The sequence below is a fragment of the Chrysemys picta genome, chromosome 5 (assembly GCF_011386835.1).
Source record: "Chrysemys picta bellii isolate R12L10 chromosome 5, ASM1138683v2, whole genome shotgun sequence".
Classification (NCBI taxonomy): Eukaryota; Metazoa; Chordata; order Testudines; family Emydidae; genus Chrysemys; species Chrysemys picta.
In genome coordinates, this window is record NC_088795.1 from 28577569 (window position 1) to 28596356 (window position 18788).

General features: G+C 40.0%; 2 protein-coding genes across 2 annotated transcripts in view; one reads left to right on the plus strand and one right to left on the minus strand.

The window, feature by feature from the left end:
* METAP1 (methionyl aminopeptidase 1) overlaps positions 1 to 2643 on the plus strand; it is a 37589-nt gene extending 34946 nt beyond the window's left edge. Inside the window, exon 11 of the mRNA XM_005278483.5 lies at positions 661 to 2643. Coding sequence (XP_005278540.1) covers positions 661 to 824 — 164 coding nt within the window. The 3' untranslated portion in view covers positions 825 to 2643. The remainder of the gene's footprint in view (positions 1 to 660) is intronic.
* On the minus strand, positions 2190 to 18777 carry LOC101949414 (alcohol dehydrogenase class-3). The gene is made up of 9 exons (XM_005278482.5): positions 18646 to 18777; positions 15035 to 15136; positions 13869 to 14010; positions 13131 to 13218; positions 10960 to 11179; positions 9873 to 10133; positions 9018 to 9153; positions 7925 to 8063; positions 2190 to 5605 (listed from the first exon to the last, which is right to left on the minus strand). Exons 1-9 carry the CDS (start codon positions 18655 to 18657, stop codon positions 5581 to 5583), a joined length of 1125 nt encoding a protein of 374 aa, XP_005278539.2. The 5' UTR covers positions 18658 to 18777; the 3' UTR covers positions 2190 to 5580.
* Between the last annotated feature and the right edge of the window lie 11 nt (positions 18778 to 18788).

The following is an 18788-nucleotide window of genomic DNA, read 5'->3' on the forward strand; positions in this document are numbered from 1 at the left end:
GAATCTCCCAAAGGTAGGGCAGGTGTGTGCGTTTTCACTGGTGAGGAAAAGTGAGGCTGAGTAGGGAGAATTCATAAGAAGGTGGAGGGTGTGACCTGTATTGGGGGGGAAAGCAGAGGTGAATTAATGGGCAGAGGGAAGGAAGTTTCCTAATACATTTGATTTTTTTTTTTAAATACCATTTAATTGTCTTTAAATGTGATATTGAACTTGGCTAGCTAGAGAAGAGACACTGTGATCTGACTTGGACTCCAAAATTTTGCCTCTTGCCAGTCAACTTTATACCCCCAATTTAGGGACTCTCACTGCCATGGTAAGTCTGCTGCCATCACAGGATGAGGTTGACAATCTTAATGAGCTCTAAAAGAGTATAATGACGGAAGTGAAGAAAATTGACTTTGAAGATCCATCTGCATTTGTTGTCTTTCATATGTTTTGCTGTGTATTATTAACAGCAGGCATGGTATGGCAGTGATAGAAGCCAACTAGATTATTATGCCCAAAACTGGAAGTTTTAAAAGGCTTCTGACGAATTGATTCAATGTGTAATACACATTCATATTTATAACAGTCACCGCGTATATACTATTTAGAAGGGACACATTTAAGAATTAATATTGTCCATACTTTGTTTTAATCTTTAAATAATTATCTTATTAGGTGGGTGGCAAGACGAAACCTGGCCTGATGGCTGGACTGCAGTGACAAGAGATGGAAAGCGGTCTGCGCAGTTTGAGCACACTCTTCTGATCACAGATACTGGGTGTGAAATCTTAACTCGGCGGTTGGACAGTGTTCGTCCTCACTTCATGTCCCAGTATTAGTTTAGACTGAGCTGACAGATCTGAATGATATCTTTTGTCTCTGTACTATGCATTTTATTAAGAGTACAGAACAGAGGGGGATTTTATCATTTGTTTTGTTCTCATTGACTGTAGATAAGAGAGAAATACAGCATTTGGTATATATCTTGAAGAACCTGACCCAACATCTGAAAAAAGGAGAGAAGTATTTAAAATATTTTCTGCTTCCCTCCTACCCACAACACTTGTACTGTATTTTTTTTTTATTTTTTTTTCTTCAGTTGCCCATTTAGCACCTTTCTTTCAATCAGACCTGCAGTTGTTTCTGTCACATGCATGGTATTAGCTAGAAAGTGCAGGTTACTTTCCCACTGGGAACTTGACGTGTTGGGCATCAAGTCTCTTCTCACTTCTTCAGTGTGCCTGACTTTTGTCTGTGTATGAATGGCACCTGGGATTTTAAGTGTTTCTCATTCCAAAGACCTGCTTAGCTACTTCTGCAAACAATGGGCTTTGTTTATAACCAGAGAGGGGGAATAGGTACTTAAAAAGAGGCACATGTTGCCAAAACTCATCTACATTCAAATTTAGTTCTGTCCCATCTCTTTGTCAGTTGGCTCTGCTGTAATTGAGACCATAGACCTCTCTCTTGCTGGAAATGGTTAGTGCTGATTTCTTGCTGTAAAATTACTAAAATTGCTTCCTGCGAAGAGCTGCCTTTTCTGAAGAGCAGTGGTTGGCAGAGTTTGGTGCTCCAAAAGTTCACTGTGAAACTGCTATTTCATACTTGACAGGGAAAGGAATGAGCCAACTAACCAAGAAAAAAAATGATTTACAAGCTCCTGTGTGTTTTTACTGAGGGGCCTCTCCCCTAGAGATATTAGGGGATGGGGATTGCAAAGTGAAAGACATTACAGCAAGATGAATTTCAAAACTATTTCAAAAGAATGCTCACATTTGAGTGAAGAGGAAATGTCTTAGATACTACTGCTGCTGTATTAGTAGTTTTCTTGAATTTTAAGACAGTTTTTAAGTGAATTTTGTGCTCTTGAAAGGTGTCAGGCTGACAGGCCTGGCAACTGAAGTGCTCTGCCCTCAGACCCGATACAGCATGGGCAGCAGTAGTGCAATTTTCCCCAAGCTTCTTGACTAGTCTGTCACCCTTCTGATCTGAAAGCTACCATCTCCAGGACTATGGGAATTGATTAGCCTCTGCCCCCCCCCCCCCCCCTTCTCAAACTGTAGTGTCTCTGCTGAGATTTTTTTCTTTTCTGAATCAGTAATGAAAATTATTTCACCCACAGTTACAGACCTAGTGTCTGTCTTCCTTACAACACTGTAGTGCCAGAAAAAATTAAACCAATGAAGACAAATCAAATAATAAAATCATGGGCATAAAGTGCACATTTTACTAGGTGTCTGACTTCTTGTCACATAGGGAGCCTGGTCTTTGAAGGTACTGAGTGTCCTGACCTCTCGTTGGCTCCAATTAAACTCAAGGGCAGTTAATGCTTCACAAAACTGGACCCATCGTGGTCACAACAAAACACGAAACTTGCCAGAAAATGTCTTCTCTTCCCACAGTGCCTCAAACCTTTATTGCTGTAAGAGTATCATTGTGATAACATTTTCATTACCTTTATTATTTTTAATGATACAGTAAAAAATGACCTGAAATGGTTCACGTGTGTGCGCGTGTAGATTTTAACTAAACAGACTGCAATACTTGAGTGGAATTACCTGTGTTCAGTGCCATGTATGTAATGTATTAAGGAGATTAAAAGTTGGGATGACTATCATGGAGATTTGCCCACCATGCCAGTCACCTGAGTGGGTACAATTGTCTTGCCTTTTTTGTGTTTGCATGCATGACAGGAAGTCTTGACTTTGGCATATAAATTAAGAGTTGTAGCTTCTTTTAATGGAACCTGTATTTTCATAATATAAAATCGACATAGTCTTTGAGGCATGGACATATGCAAATTTGTTTGAACCTGTCCAAATTCCTACCATAGATGCACTTAAACCAGTGTAGATAAATTCCATTAATTTAACGATGTGCTAAACTGCTACAAGCATGGTTTAATACACATCTATGGTAAGTATTTGCACCAGGATAACTAAACAGACCAATGCAACTTTAATATAGACAGTCCCTCATACTGTGCATTCTGCAGGTAAGCTACAATTACAACAGCATTTCAGTTATCTCTGAATTAATGTTTATTATATAAGAGGGTCTAAATTTAAATTAACTTTGTTTAGACAGTCTCCTAGTTTATTTACCAGATAGCAAATCAGTCTGAAGTCCAGATCAGTTTGGTTTTTCTCCTATTTTTTTTTTCCAGTTTCTAGACATGTCAAATTGTAGTTTTGTTTACAAATGCATACTATATTTCTTTGTCTTCCAAATTCTAGAAATAGGTTAGATCTTATAAAAGATTTTAGGGAAACTGCTAAATGCTACATGGAAATTTAAGCAGTTTTTGCTGACTCGTGGATATTTTCCAGGAGACAGATTGTTATAATTAATGCTGAAGAACAATGCATTGTATGAAACCAAACAGACACTAGAATGACTAGAAGGGGAAGAGGGGAGGAAAGAAGCAGGGTGAACTCTCCATCCTTTAAATAACTGCCATCAAAATGACTTGGCCTACAGGCTTGTATTGCTCCTAAATGGAGTTAGATTTGTCCCATAAAGTTCTTAAAATTGGTAAATCTTCCACATGCTACATTTCATGAGTAGAGTTAGTCCCTCATCAGCACTATTAGGAGAAAACCTTTTGATGATCTATCCCTTCCTTATCTGTGTAATTCTTCAGCAGATGCTTCCTCAAAAAAATTACTCTATTTAATTGAATGGTCAACATATTAGGTGAGAACTTAACTATATAGCTTTTAGGCCTTTATTTATTTTGTGGGGGTAGAGGTGCCTATCAGTAATTGTCCAGGTATTACAGAAGCTGGCTTTTTACTAACTAAGCCAGATACTTATAAAGGTACAATTACAATTAAATCCTTTTATCTCATTTTTCTAACAATGGGGGTGTGTAGTTCTCATCTGTCACACGTTACTTACTCATACCATGATGTTTGCATGGTAGTAAAGGCAGGGCATCCTGGAAGTTATGGATGCTGTGACTTAACAGGGACTGATAGCTGACTGACTTTGAAGTTGCAGGTTAAGAAACCCTGCTTGGGATGGTTCTAGTGGGCCTCTTCAGTCCCTACTTTAATTTTTCCTTAGAATGGTATAGATGCAAGACCAGCGAAAGCTTTAAGCCTACCAGAACTGCAGCCTAGTTATAAGTGAATCAGGTTGTTCCTTCTAAAATTTGTCAGTGTGAAACCATCTTTAAACACTGGACTAAATTGCAACATATGGATCTATAACCAGGTGTATGGAATGATAGTATAATGGAAATCCTACACTATCTGCTACAAGGCCTCCACCATACTTTATTTACTGCTGATCTGCTGACAGTTGGTGAACTGTAACACTACAGCACAGGAACAGAAGGCATATGCCCAGCCCAGTAGACTGTAATTAGCCAAATGGGAAATGAAGCAGGAGTGGAACAACCAGAAAGATTCTTGTGAAGTTACCATGGGATGTTCATGTTAGGCCAGCCCTTAGAATTGGTCAGATTTACTACAGATTGCCCCATACAGTCATGCTAGGACAGCAGTTTATTGGCCAGGAGGAAGAAAGTGAATTCCCAATATCACTTTCTACACAGTGCTGAGTTTTCCTTCAACATTATTGTTGCAAGGAGGGCACTTTCCTCACCTCACTTTCAGTAAGAGCAGATAAATCACAGCCCACACAGCTGTGGCTTTGGGCCTCAGACTGTAACGATGTCACGGAAACCTTTGACTAGTTTTAAGGTTTTTTTCAAAATAAAAGGTAAGTCTTAGACAAGTTTGTTTTTGAATTAGGGCTATTTACAGTAGCAGCAACAGGTTGGCTGGGTGTTGGGCCTTGATTTAAATCACCCTCTCCCATGCCTCTGGGTTCTACAGCAGTTAAATCAGGAGAGGAGTTTACTCGGAGGTTCTCCCCTTAGACTACTATGAAGGATAAGGTCAGCTTCAGCCTGAAGTGCAGTAGTTCACTGGCAGCCCAATAATCTGCAGAAACTAAGCTTCCCCTGATAAGAGTCTAATGGCTGTGGTTGAAAAAAACCTTGTACAATGGTATAAAATATTCCAACCATGGGGTTCTCTGCAATGTGAGAGCTTAACTGCAATATTTAACTTTTACTGCTCATGAGGATTAGGAAGCTGTTGCAGATACAACTGGGTCTTCTCCCCACCCCATTTTGCATGGGGGGGGAGAGTTTCTCTGTACACATCTGCAATCCACAGACCTTTAGGTGTTACATAGTCCATCTAATAACTTTTTAGAAGTAGAGAAAACACATTAATGACTGTTGAGGAGTGAAAGTTTTTAGGTGGTGTTTACAAAAAAAAAAAAAAAACCCTATCAAGCAGCTTTAAAGATTTAGGCACTGTCAGAAATCAGGAGTGACTAGTATAGAATAAAACATTTTCATGACCAGAACCAGCATTAGTTTCATAACTGGATTTAGTATTTATCATTAGTCTGAGATCAGGTTACCTATGATTTAATAGAAACTATGATCCTAAAGCAGATGATTTTCCCATCACAACTGAATTTTCTCTCCAGCTGATCCTACACTTCTTCAAAAAGCTCCATTAACTAGTAGACACAGCATAGTGCCAAGACTGGCAGGTTCCATCTTCGGGATCCTTAAAATTTCAGGACACTTCGAATGCTTCAACAAAAGAAAAAAATACGACAAAAATAGGTATCAATAATAAGACTTTCACCACGGTTTTTGAAATGTTACTTAATCCTACATCTCATCTAAGAGCAAGCCTCCCATCCTCTCTCAAATTAATATTTCCTTTTTTAAAATCTGAGTTATCTGGTAAGTTGAGAAACCGGTCAGTCATGTTCGTTAATGTCTTCAATTCCCTACATTATACTCTTTAAACGCTCACTTCAAAGATGTGAGTATGTTCTTCCACACTAAATTTAGATTTGAGAATATTTATAAAAAACCTATACAAGTTCTAAAGTCAATTTTCAGTATTTGTGACCGTTTGTCAATGGAGTCAAATGGATGGCTTTTAAATGCATTTTCTTCTTCCCCAGCCTGAATTTAAAACAGCTTTCTCTATTTAAATTTCAGAGAGGGTGCTTATATGGGAGCACAGAAGTGCACTAAATAGTTATAAATTGGATACGTTTTAAGTCTCATTTCCTACAAGTTAATTGGATATGTGCAGGCAATGCATTGTCTGCAGTTGTCAGTGTTAGAGAATATAAAATTTAATTACTAGTAAAAAAAATGTGTTTGTCTGATTCCTATCATGTCCACCAATTGATTTTTCCCTTCTCCATTTATCCATGCTCTTAATAGGTAGGTGACCTGGACCATTTATTAATCCTGCTTTTATTTCTAGGGGGAAAGATAGCTATTTCATACAGATTGTTTAGAAACTCAATTAGGAGTTGGATTTAAAGCTCTCACTTACTATCCTGATGAATTCCCAGTAGTTTGGCCTTTGACTTACAGGCATGGAACTCATCAGCTTGGAGAACAAAACTTAATGCTATTTCTAAGACTGAAACTGGATGTTGCCTTTTCCTTTGAGTTAAACCTTCTTAGGCTCTAAGTCACAGCTGTGGATTCTGCCATTGTGTCTATGGACAGGCTCTCTTCTCCTTTACATGCAAAGAGAAATGTTATATAACATCCATGAGTAGATCTAGGCTTTGCTTTACAGGGAGAGAACCAGACCATCCCTTTCACAAAGGTTGCAAGGGATATACTATGACTGGAACAGATCCTGGACTGTATTATGTTTTTGTGATGTGTCATTTGGTATTCACCAGGTGGCAGAATTGCTCTTGCGCTGATTCATAATCTATAAATAACGTTCATGTTTTTTCCTTCAGGCTTGCACCAAGCTAAATGACAGCCTCAGTTCACCTTTCCTGAGGAAAAGTGTCTTGAATTTACTTATTGCTATAGCTGAAGCTTGCTTTGCAAACGGCAGCACAATCTTGCCATTTACCTGAGCCGAGAAGAAACTCCGGGTAAGATAACATGGGCAGAGTTAAGTCACAGCCAGTGACTGAAGGTTCTTTAGTTCTGCCTCCAGTCACATGTTAGGGGGAAAAAATCCATTGGTGAACAAGATAAAGGACAGAACAACTCCAGCATGTTAATAAATGTAAACTGGACATTAACAGCTTACTACCAGATGATAGCTAGGTTAGATTCAATATTAACAATCAGCCAATTATTTAAAATACATTGAGGAACATGAAATTTAAATATACTATTTAATGAAGTACAGTAGACTCTCAGAGTTATGAACACAGGCATGGAGGTTGTTCGTACCGAACAAAATTTTGCTTTCAGAAGTTTACAACTGAACATTGACTTAATACAGCTTTGAAATTATTATTCAGAAGAAAAATGCTGCTTTCCCTTTATTTTTGTAGTAGTTTATGTTTAACAGTGCTGTACTGTAGTTGCGATTTTTTGTCATCTTTGGTCAGCTGCTGTCTGATTGTATACTTCCAGTTCCAAATTAGGAATGTGGTTGATTGGTCAGTTTGTAACTCTGAGGTTCTAGTGTAATCTAAAATGCTAATTGTTCTGAATTAAGTTTGAGATTTTAATATCCAAGTACTTTCTTTTGTTGTTTCCTTCTCGGTCTCTTTTATTCTGGTGCTTGAAGTTAGCTTTTTTTATTTTTGTCCTTTATGGCTTTAGTTCTCTCTTTTTCCAGTTTATGGTTTGTTTCCTCCTCTGCTCAAACACCAACCATTGTAATTTTCCTTGCCTTTCACCTATCCCCACCCAAAATAGAGGTTGATGTTGCAGCATTAAGCTAGGAACAGAGAGTGAGCAATGAGTTGCTCTAGTTGTGCATGAACATACTTACTGCATGGCAATTCACACAGCATATCTGAAACACGAAGGGGATGTATGGGTAGGGGAAGGAGGAACATAGCAGTGCCCTACAAACTCTTATTGAGCTATTCAATGTTACGGATATAAGACATTTAAACTTACCTCTTTCCTGCATGCATCAGTTCAAAAGCTTCATTAATTTTGTCAAAAGGCAGAGTGTGTGTCACAAATTCATCAACTTTGATCTTTTTTGACATGTATTCAGCCACCAGCTTTGGTACACTCTCTACACTCTTCCAACCTGAAAACAACCCAAAACAAACTTTTTTTACCCAGTAAATTCAAAACCATCCTAGGGCAGAGGTAGGAAATAAAATGTATCAACCCTGCCCCCCCCAATAATATTAGTCATTAAAGCTCAGTTTTCTTTGTACGAGATAGATCCTGGGGTCATAATATCCATACCCAGCTGGCTGTAGAATAGCACTGGAGTAAAGAATGCACGAGTACATCTAAAATGACCAGTCAAAATTGAGGTCCTCATTTGCGAAGTGCATTACTTTTCACTGCAGGGACCTGTGTTCAATGTCTAGCTTAGATCACCTCAGAAAACTGGCTCTGAACCCTCTTCCTGTTTTACATTTGTGTATTTTAGAATGAGACCACAGCACAGCTTTGTATTGCGTGGAAGAGAGTTACATAAAAGTGGCACTTTGCGAAGACTCCAGAAGCTTTTCATTCCTGACTTACGTCTAAACAGTTTCTTCTTAAAGGATCCCCCCTTTTACTGTCTTAAAACCACCCCCCACAAGCTATGCATCCTCACAACAGAGCTCAATGATTCCATTTGCTCAGTGATTAATAGTGCAGTTACTTACACAAACATGTTTACATTATTCCCCATTTCCCAGATGAGCTGTTTTTCTTGTTATTGCTCAAGTCTTCAAGTGATTATTTGCACCTCAACCATGATACAGCCATAGAACTGCACAGGAGAAATTCTCCCATTATGGCTGCTACTTGCATTTTAAATTCATAATGTGCAACAGAAGGCTGATCATTTACAGCTTGTCGGGGAGGGGGGGACAATTATTTATAAAAGGTTATATTTGAAAAGCCAGATGGTAGTTCACTCCATCACATTCACTAAGAAGGACTTGATAGGAACCAGTTTCTCACATAAATACAGAGGAAGACTGTACTTTTCCCCTCTTTTTTTAGTAGATAAGAGATCATCAGTGTGCCAGAAAGTTACCTCCAAACGCAGTCCCTTTCCACGTGCGACCTGTTACTAGTTGGAAGGGACGGGTAGAGATCTCCTGCCCAGCAGCAGCTACTCCAACTATCACACTCACTCCCCAGCCTTTGTGACAGGATTCCAAGGCAGCCCTCTTTAGACAGAAAAAAATAAAGCTAATCACTGGTAAGAAGCATCTATTATATATTGATGCTATGTAGCCTGACAGATTTCACCATTTTTTTTTTTTTTAACATTGAGAGTAAGTGTCAGTGATGCTGTACCTAGTTAAGAAATTTTTTTTTGACAAGTGTATATATAATTTAACTGGTAAAATGGCCAATATTCCCACACCTTGCCCCACACTTTTTGTTTGTTTGTTTTTAAAACACTGCAGTCCCAACTCCCACCTGGAGTCAAATGGAGCTGGATTGTACTTCGAAAGAACAACCTGATCTATGCTGTTACTGAAAGAATTATTTTCCATCTAGCGTTACTTCCTAGCAATATTGTAATTAAGGTATTTAGTTTGTCATGTGGGATGAAAGATGAAAATATGAAATCAGTGTATTTGCTGATATTTTATTTTTCAGCACTGTCAGCGTTTGCATGACTAATTTTTTTCCATTTTTAGAACATAAAGGAGCTGTTTTCCACCTAAGCAGTAACTTGTCTTTCATTTTATAATTGGGATTGGTTGAAATAGACCCTTTTAGTCTACTGTATAAGTAGTACCAGGCTACTCTCGATAGAAAAGAAAGATGATAGAATGCTCCCTTGTAAACAGAAAGGGGCTTGTCTTTCTCTTAAGGTAATTAACTGTCCCAAGTCATAGTTAAACTTCCCTTTCCGTACTACCATGTGCATGCTTACCATGACACCAACATTCCCAATGCACTCAAAAGAGTAGTCCACTCCACCATCAGTAAGCTCAACCAGCACCTCCTGTATGGGCTTCTTGAAGTCCTGAGGGTTGATGCACTCAGTGGCTCCAAACTCTTTAGCCTTGGCAAATTTATCTTTGTTGAGATCAACGCCGATGATCCGGGAAGCTCCAGCCACTTTACAGCCCATAATAACTGCCAGCCCAACTCCTCCCAATCCAAAGACAGCACAGGTAGAACCAGGTTCCACCTAACAAAGCAAGAGAAATCTGATCAGGAGAGAGGAAAGAAGAGACACATCCTTCCATGTGTGTGAAAAAATACAGATTTAAATATTAAAGAAAAATAAAGAATAAAAATCCAAAGTTGCGAGTCATTATCGCGCAGAGGTAGGGAAGTAAGCCAGAGATTTTTCTTGTCTATGAATTGTTTTTGAAGGGTTATAATGGGCTAAGTTTACTCCTTGCCCAAAAGGTGGGCAATGGCTCAGGGTCTCCACTAGAACTGTGGGAAGGTTCCTCCCTCCACCCCCAAACAAAGAGGGAGAACTTGACATGTAATGGGATGGTGGCATGAGAACAGGTGGAACCAGAGATCATTGCAACATTGTCAACCTTGTCAATATGTACAAGTCTGTCCTTACTATAAGGTAACCCCAACTGACCCATAATATCCATCCACAAACAAATCCCTGAACAGTTCAAGGTGGCTCCTGTTCACATCCACTTGCCTCCATCAAGACATGCTTTCTCTACCCCACTCTGCACAAAGAGAGCTGGGAGGAGGAGGAGGAACAGGGTTTTTGATCTGACTGTGTCTGCTGAGGCTAAACAGGTGGGAAGCCCAGGTCAATCTTCCTGTTTCCTACTAGGTCTGGCTCTCTGTCAAATTTGGTAGTGGAAGAGGAAGAAAGGAAGTGGTGAGCACATGTCCCTTCTCCCACTCAATGACTGTTCCTCTGGTCTTACTTTCTCCAAGCCCAGCCTTAACAGATTTTCATGGCAGTACTTTATTTCCAGTTTAATGTCATTAGCCACAGTTACGTGGAAGAGAGAGTGAGCAGCTAGGCGCCATACCTTGGCAGTGTTGATGGCAGCGCCATAGCCTGTTGAAATTCCACAGCCCAATAGGCAAACTTTATCCAGAGGAGCAGCAGCATCAATTTTAGCCACAGAGATGTCAGCCACAACAGTGTATTCAGAGAAGGTGCTAGTCCCCATGAAGTGGTAAATTTGCTTCCCTTTGCAGGTGAACCTGCTGGTAGCATCGGGCATCAGTCCTTTTCCTTGGGTAACTCTGAAAAAACACAATACAACAAATGATATTTAATGTGGTGTCACAGAAAGTGATAGGAGAGAGTCTAAGAAGTGACTTAATTTCCATCAAGCGGTACAGTTTCTGAGCAGTGCATGGAGATTTAGCTACATGATTACCCGTAGAGTCAAAATTTTGAAGACATTTAAGTAAAGCTTGAGTTCATGAAAGTTAGAGACTACAGGCCTGTTGCAATCTTTCTACTGGCTTTAACAGCCTTTGGATCACGCGCCAAAGCCTCAATTCATCAAAGTTCTTAAGAATTCATTTAAGTCCCACTGACTTCAGTGGGACGTAAGCACTTTAAGTGCTTTGATGAAGCAGGACCTAACAGCACTCTGACCCAGACATTCAGGAAACCACACAATGCCTATAAACCATAACTGCTCTTTCCAACACACCCCACTCCTGCCCCACTGTATCCTCTGTTCTTTTAGTCCCAGGGTATGCCTATGCTGCAATGGTGGGGTATCATTTGCAATTTGTGCAGTCATACCTGAACTAGCTTTACTCTAGCTACTTTGGGTATCCAAGCAGTGACGCTGAGGCAGCACAGGCTCCAGCATGGGGTAGCCACCCAAGTAACTACTCAGGGTTCTGAGCAGGCTTGTTTACTTGCCCAGAGGCACGTACTGCCGTGGCTTCAGTGCTACTGGTTCCCTAGTTAGCCTTAATCAAGCTAGCTTGGCTACGTTTACATGAACTATAAAAAAAAAAAAAAAAAAAAAAAAAATCAAATCACATCACATCCTGTGATTGCAGTATAGACATATCCCAAGTCTCTTCTGAGCAGCCTCTGCCAATTCCATCTTAGTGGATAGTGGTTTTGTGGTATGCATGAATGGAAACTATGAGATCATGCTAGTGTTTACTTGCGATTTAATCTGGGTCTGCTAAAATGGTAGCTACCATAACTGATGGAGCTCTGCTGCTGGCTGAGTGGCTTTCATCAGTGGTTCTCAACCGGGGGTACATGTGGCCCGGGGGGGGGGGGTATGCAGAGGTTTGGCAGGGGGTACATCAACTCATCTAGATATTTACCTAGTTTTACAACAGGCTACACAAAAAGCACTAGCGAAGTCTGTACATACTAAAATTTCATACAATGACTTGTTTATACTGCTCTATAGATGATATACTGAAATGTAAGTACAATATTTATATTCCAATTGATTTATTTTATAATTATGTTAAAAATGAGAAAGTGAGCAATTTTTCAGTAATAGGGTTGTGCTGTGACACTTGTATTTTTATGTCTGATTTTGTAAGCAAGTCGTTTTTAAGTGAGGTGAAACTTGGAGGTACACAAGATAAATCCGACTCCTGAAAGGGGTACAGTGGTCTGGGAAGCTTGAGAGCCACTGGTTTACATGACTGAGATCTAAACATGCAACAACTTAGCAAAGGCTAACTGAAGTGCATCTCATTTTAGGACAAAGACATTTTGAAGGGTAGAAAACAGACTGTGTTTCTTGTTTATAAAGGGAGAACTACTGTTCCTTGGGTTGAACATATTGACCACAGCAAGTCATTCTTTCTTCATTCAAAGGGCAATAATTTTCTATGATAAGCTACCACTTGAATCAAACAGAATTTTGAATACCTCCTCTGTTACTAGATACCTTGACAAATGATAGTATTCATAGCACAGTATCACAGCCACACACAAAGAAGTGAATTTAAGTAAGACCAGAAAAGGAGACCCCAAAAAAAAAAAAAAGACTACTAAGCCTTGAAAAAAGGGAGAAAAAATGGGTATTGCATAACAAACCTAAAACATACATCTTTCCAACTACGTGACCTTGCTCTGCATTTAATCAGATGGTACATGAAGTCAAAACAATTTGATACAAATTCAGTTAACTTTGTTACATAAGTGAGCTACACTGAACAATTATTGTTCTGTGTATATCAAGAAAAAAAGTGCATCAACCTTATCTTTTGGCAGAGATTGGTTTTAGGGTTCAAACAGAACTTGCATTCTCCACATTGTGGGATGTACAGTGGGATGACTGTGTCACCTAGAGAACATAATGAGAGAAACATTTCACATGACTAGCTGTTTAAAGACTGAAAGGATAATATGAAAGAAACATACACACATTTGGTATGTGGTCAAATGTTAACATGGTCAATACCATGACATTTTAATGGGGGCAATCATTCATGCAGTCTTATTTGTGGATTTGAAGTCTCCAATACACTTACAAATATAGAATGACAAAGTACAGGTTTTGTAAAGTGCTGTGTATAAAAAAAACCCCTGATTCATCTCATGTCTGAGTAAACAATCAATCAATTTCCATCTAAAGTTAAACAAGAACAAACCTATATGGAAAAAACAGAATATCTAGACAGCTGTTATCTCTAATTGTTCAATTGGTTAAAAACAACTGACACTTTTAGAACACAAATAGTTTCTCCATACAATATTACATCATAATCCTGTAAACTACTCTCTTCTGAATAGTAAACCAAGAGCACATTAGTTAGGCTAGTATTGGACCACCCGCATGAAGGAAAATTTTAGGCAGGTATAGCCCAACAAAAACATCACGGCAGCTCGCTAATTCTGCTTTTCAATGGACAAGTTGGAGCAATTTATTCTCGTGAAGCAAGATTTCCAAAGAAAGTAGAAAAAGCGCTTGTGAAGAGCCAAATGTTTTCCTACCTGGTTTTAATTTAGTTACTCCTTCCCCAACACTCTCCACAATTCCTGCTCCTTCGTGACCCAAGATCACTGGGAAACACCCCTCAGGATCAGCACCACTCAGCGTATAGGCATCTGTGTGACAGACAGCAGTGGCAACAACCTAAAGGAATATTATAATAATCTGAAATATTCTGGAGGTAATGAAGGAGAATCTAAAAAGAGATAACTGGTATTGAAATATTTTTCCTGCTCAGTAATCCAAGACTAGTGCTAGGGTGAATTCACTGATTCTGAAGACTTTTGTAGTAGTTTAACCAAAGTGTTTTTAGCTCCAGCAACTCAAGATATATTGGACCTGAAAAAATAATCACATTGCTTTGATCTCTGCTTGAGTCTCATCCCTTCAGCACGGACGTAAAATTGGCGGCTGCTGGCTCAAGATCTGCTAAAGCCAGTGCTCTATGTGATTTGAAAACAATGTGGTACCCCAGATTTCAAATGGGATCAATCTTAAATGGGGGGGGGGGGGGGGAAAGAGGAAGAAATCACCCTGTATAGAGGGTCCATATAACATTATAAGCACCGCATAAATCCAACGTAAGTTCTTAATAGAAGTGTTAAGTAGCACACAGGACCTCATGTGGACTCTTTGCATGGAGGCACGTTGCACCCTATATATTAGTTTGGGAGATACTGCCTATTAAAAGTCTTGTTAGAATCAGAAGTGAAGATCTGGAGTGTGCAAGATGCTAATCACAGTGATGAGTTTGAGGTCTGATAAATTATGAACTGAAATGACTAGCACTGAATGTCACATACAGTTTGAAAAATTAAAATGAATAAATAAATGAGGTCAGGTTTCCATTGGGATAAAGCACACATTTCTCGCTCAGACGGATTGAAATTGCTACTGATCCCTCAGAATAGCAGTGATTTTTAGGCTTTGGCCCAAGACCAAAATAAATGTTAGGCCTCAGACCAGCAGCCATTTCATTTTATGCCATCCCAAAAACCAGACACCATCATTTTCTTTAGAGTCTTACCTAGGTTTCAAACAAACAGATAACACAAACACTGTAAATTCAACATTTTTTCCTACAAGGGCAAACAAATTATTCAGCTTTATTATTTGGTCTCCCAAAGTACAAAGCGTAAAGCAGGCCATAAACATTTGCTTAAGTTACCTTAATACGGACTTCATGTGCTTTTGGTGGTGCAACCTCTACCTCTTCTATAGAGAGTGGTTTACCTGCCTCCCAGGCAACAGCGGCCTTGCATTTAATAACCTAAATGAGAAAGAAGAGCAGAGTTATTGCACTGTTCATTTATAATAATTCTTGTGCACTGGAGGGAAAAACAAAAGAAAGGCTACTAATTTTTGGAAATAATCCCAGATACGAAGTTATAGGGCAGATCCTACCCTCAACTCCCAATGACTTTAGAACAAAGGGACAGTCGCCCTACGTTTGCTTTCAGGAACTTAAGCAAGAACCACCAAGACTTAAAAAAGTGTTATTTTAGTACTTTGAAGACAGTATGTTGTGGTAATGGGGAAGGGGAGAAAAGAGTCATATGAAAAATGTTAGATAAAGCTAGTGACATTTTAAAATAAACAATCAGCATTTATGTGAGACACATGGTGTTTTTCTGTAGCTAGTGCCAGCAGTACACATAATCAAGATTTCAAAACTTGGAAAATTCAGTTAAGCCATTTGTCTCACAAAGAGTTTGGATTAACACAGAGGTCAAACTGTTGCCCCCCACCCAGCCTGCTCCCATTGTGGCTTTCTGCAGCAGACTACATGTGGCCAGCACAGAGAACTTTTATGCAATGCATAGGGGATGCACAGATACTTACTTCTGTGTGACAGAACTGCTCACAACCAAGACTCTGTGTAGGCTTCAGCATCATGGATGAATTTCACCCTAAGACTACACTGCATTTATTTATCTGGGGAAGCTCACTTTTTCAATCAAGTAGGGTAGAAACATTTTAAAGATAAACAGAACTTAGATTCTTGAAAAAGCAACATTTTTTTGAATCAATTGCTCCAATTCTGCCTCCAGTTACATGGATGCACTTCCAACTGAGGAGGTCAGCAGGAGTTACATCCATGCAACCAAGAGCAGAGTTGGGTCCTGTGAGAATGAGGATCTGGACTGCTTTTAGATTTCCCTTTTTACAAGTCTGATGAGCTTCAGTTCAATTGTCTGAGGAGCTATGGAAAAATCTGTTAACCTAAATTATTCTTCTTTTTAACCACACAAGGCAGCATCTTTTTCAGTGAAATACTACATGCAATAGCTTGCCACAGAACACAGAGGCCTGTTCTAATGAACTTTGAAGCTGAATTTAAGGCTTTGTCTGCACAGGGAAATTGACTGGCATAGCTATAACTATTGCTTTGTGAATGGAGTAATTATTCCAAAACTGAGTGCCAACATGGGGGAGCTATTCCAAAATAGTTACCTTATACTGGAATAGCCATAACAATCAACTTCCCCCAAGCATAAAAGGCCTTTGTTACTTCTTTCCCAGCCCTTTTCCACAAACTTTAGGCTAGTTTGTTCTGCATTATTGTCTGTATGCATATAATAAATGTGATATATTAACTTTGGGAAAGCAGCTGCATAGAAACCAACAAGTTACACTGCTTTGCACTTGGGGAATTGTGACTAAACTCCTGAAAGTTTGCCAGGAAATCTAGTCAATTTCTAGGGATCAAAGTACAAGAGGAATTGTCAACCAGTAAATAACTTGGGAGTTTTCAATTAAGCCCTTTTCCACAATATGAAAACTGATTCATTCTCTCAAATTAAATGTGAGCATTTAAGAGTAAATGTTTTCAAAATGTGAATGGGTTATTTAAATAAAGAGATGGCTTAAAAAATAAAAGTTATAGAATAGATATGGACCTTAATAGTTGGCTGTGAACATTCAATGAACAAACATTACACATCTTAAATTTACAATTAAAAAAAAAAAGTAGAAGTTCCTAGTTTTCCCTGCATAAATACCTCTAAAAATAAAAAGCAAAAAAAGGATATGACAACTCAACAGATATGACAAGATGTTGCAGAAGGCTCATTCCAAGTACCTCTCAGTCTACAACATGCTGGTCAGTCTAAAAAGTGTAGCCTTTATAGAGGAGACTTGAAATAATGTTTATCCAGTTAATGTTTATCCAAGCCCCCGGAATATTAAAAACTGAAATTAGGGTATCAAAGTTTTGTTAAGAAATTATTAGGCTGAAATTTAATTTTCAGTTGCTTCATTGAGAGGCTCTGAAGACAACATTTGAAAAAGGTTATTTGCTGTATTTTTCTTGTTCTTTATTACAGATATTAGCATCAAAACAGTATCTTTATTAATTCAATCAAGCTAGCCCTCCAAAACGCACAATCATTTTCTGTTTATGCCATTACAGCTGAGCCCACTAGAACAGTTGTAGAAGTTGCATCTTATTTTGGAACAGTTGGTAGGACAAGCTTTCACTGTCTGGGCAATCATTTAATTATTTGACCTACTCAGACAGACTGGTGATGTAGGATGCAGTTGAGGGGAAGAAAGCAGTGTGTAGAGTTAGATTCTCAAGAGATTTTGAAATAGTTACGTGAAATGGCCAACTCATTGTCACTGGGTGAACAGTATCTGCTGATCTTATAGCTGTAGAGCAGCAGTTCTCAAACTGTGGTCCAGGACCCCAAAGTGGGTTGCGATCCTGTTTTAATGGGGTCGCCAGGGCTGGCTTAGACTTGCTGAGGCCTGGGGCGGAAGCTCAAACCCCACCACCTGGGGCGGAAGCCTTTGGGCTTCAGCTTTGGCACCCTCATCCAGGGAGCAGGGTTTGTGCAGGCTCAGGCTTCAGTCCCCATTCGTGGGGTCCTGTAATAACTTTTGTTGTCAGAAGAGGGTCTCAGTGCAATGACGTTTGAGAACCCCTGAGGGAGAGATTGATATACCAATCTTTTTCACAGCAACCACAAAGGGTCAAACAGGCAGATGATAGTAACAAGTTTCCCAACTAATTATGTACCCAGCCTTCCAGATTGATGTATAAATATTTCCCCCTTTGGGGCAAACACATTTATAATGATCATAGTTCTTCTTTGGAGTCAAGAATGCATGGATATTTCTCCCTGATCTTATCTGTGCCAGGCTACTTGTCATCTTAGGCCCGCACTCCTGCAGACACATACATGAATAACGTTATGCATGTGTGCAATTCTATTGAACTCACTGGGACTCCAGGTCATAAGCTCTTTGGGACAGGACCATGGCATTGTATACAACACTTAACACCCGTGTTCGCAACTGGGGTCTTTGCCCGCTACCACAACAGAAGTGATAGATAATAAATTCCATGCTGTACTCTAAACGATGCTGTGTGCTTGCATCGCAAAGTTTAAGAAAAAGCAACAGTACAAGTTAACCTCATGCGATGGACTCTATGGAAGAACACCCTCAATGTCCAGCTTCCTGTACTGTGATTTAAGGAAAACACCTGCTTGATCTAAAACTCCGGGCAACTCCAGCGTGAGCAGCCCCAAGGGCCTTGCAAACCCCAGCTCCAGCAGGTCGCCTGCTGGGAGTGCGGATCAGAAGAGCACTGCGGTCGCTTGGGAGCGCCCCGGCAGCCCAGCTAGCGAGCTAGGACGCGGCCCTCCTGCATGGCAGCCTCCCTCTGCGCTGCCTGCCCAGCAGCCCCCTTCGCCGCCAGCTCGAGCCCGCCTCTGCCCGGGAGCGCGGCCGCGGGAAGCGCTCGCGTTCCGGGGAACGTTCCATGCGCCTTACCCCGCTCGCCATGGGCCCCCGCAGCCGGTCCTCCCGCAGAGCCCCGCCAAGCGTGCTCCTCAAAGGGGCCGCCCGTGCCGGTGCATGCGCGCTCGCTCGCTGCCGCTGGAGCCGCCTCTTCAGGGCCGGGCGACAGGCTGCCA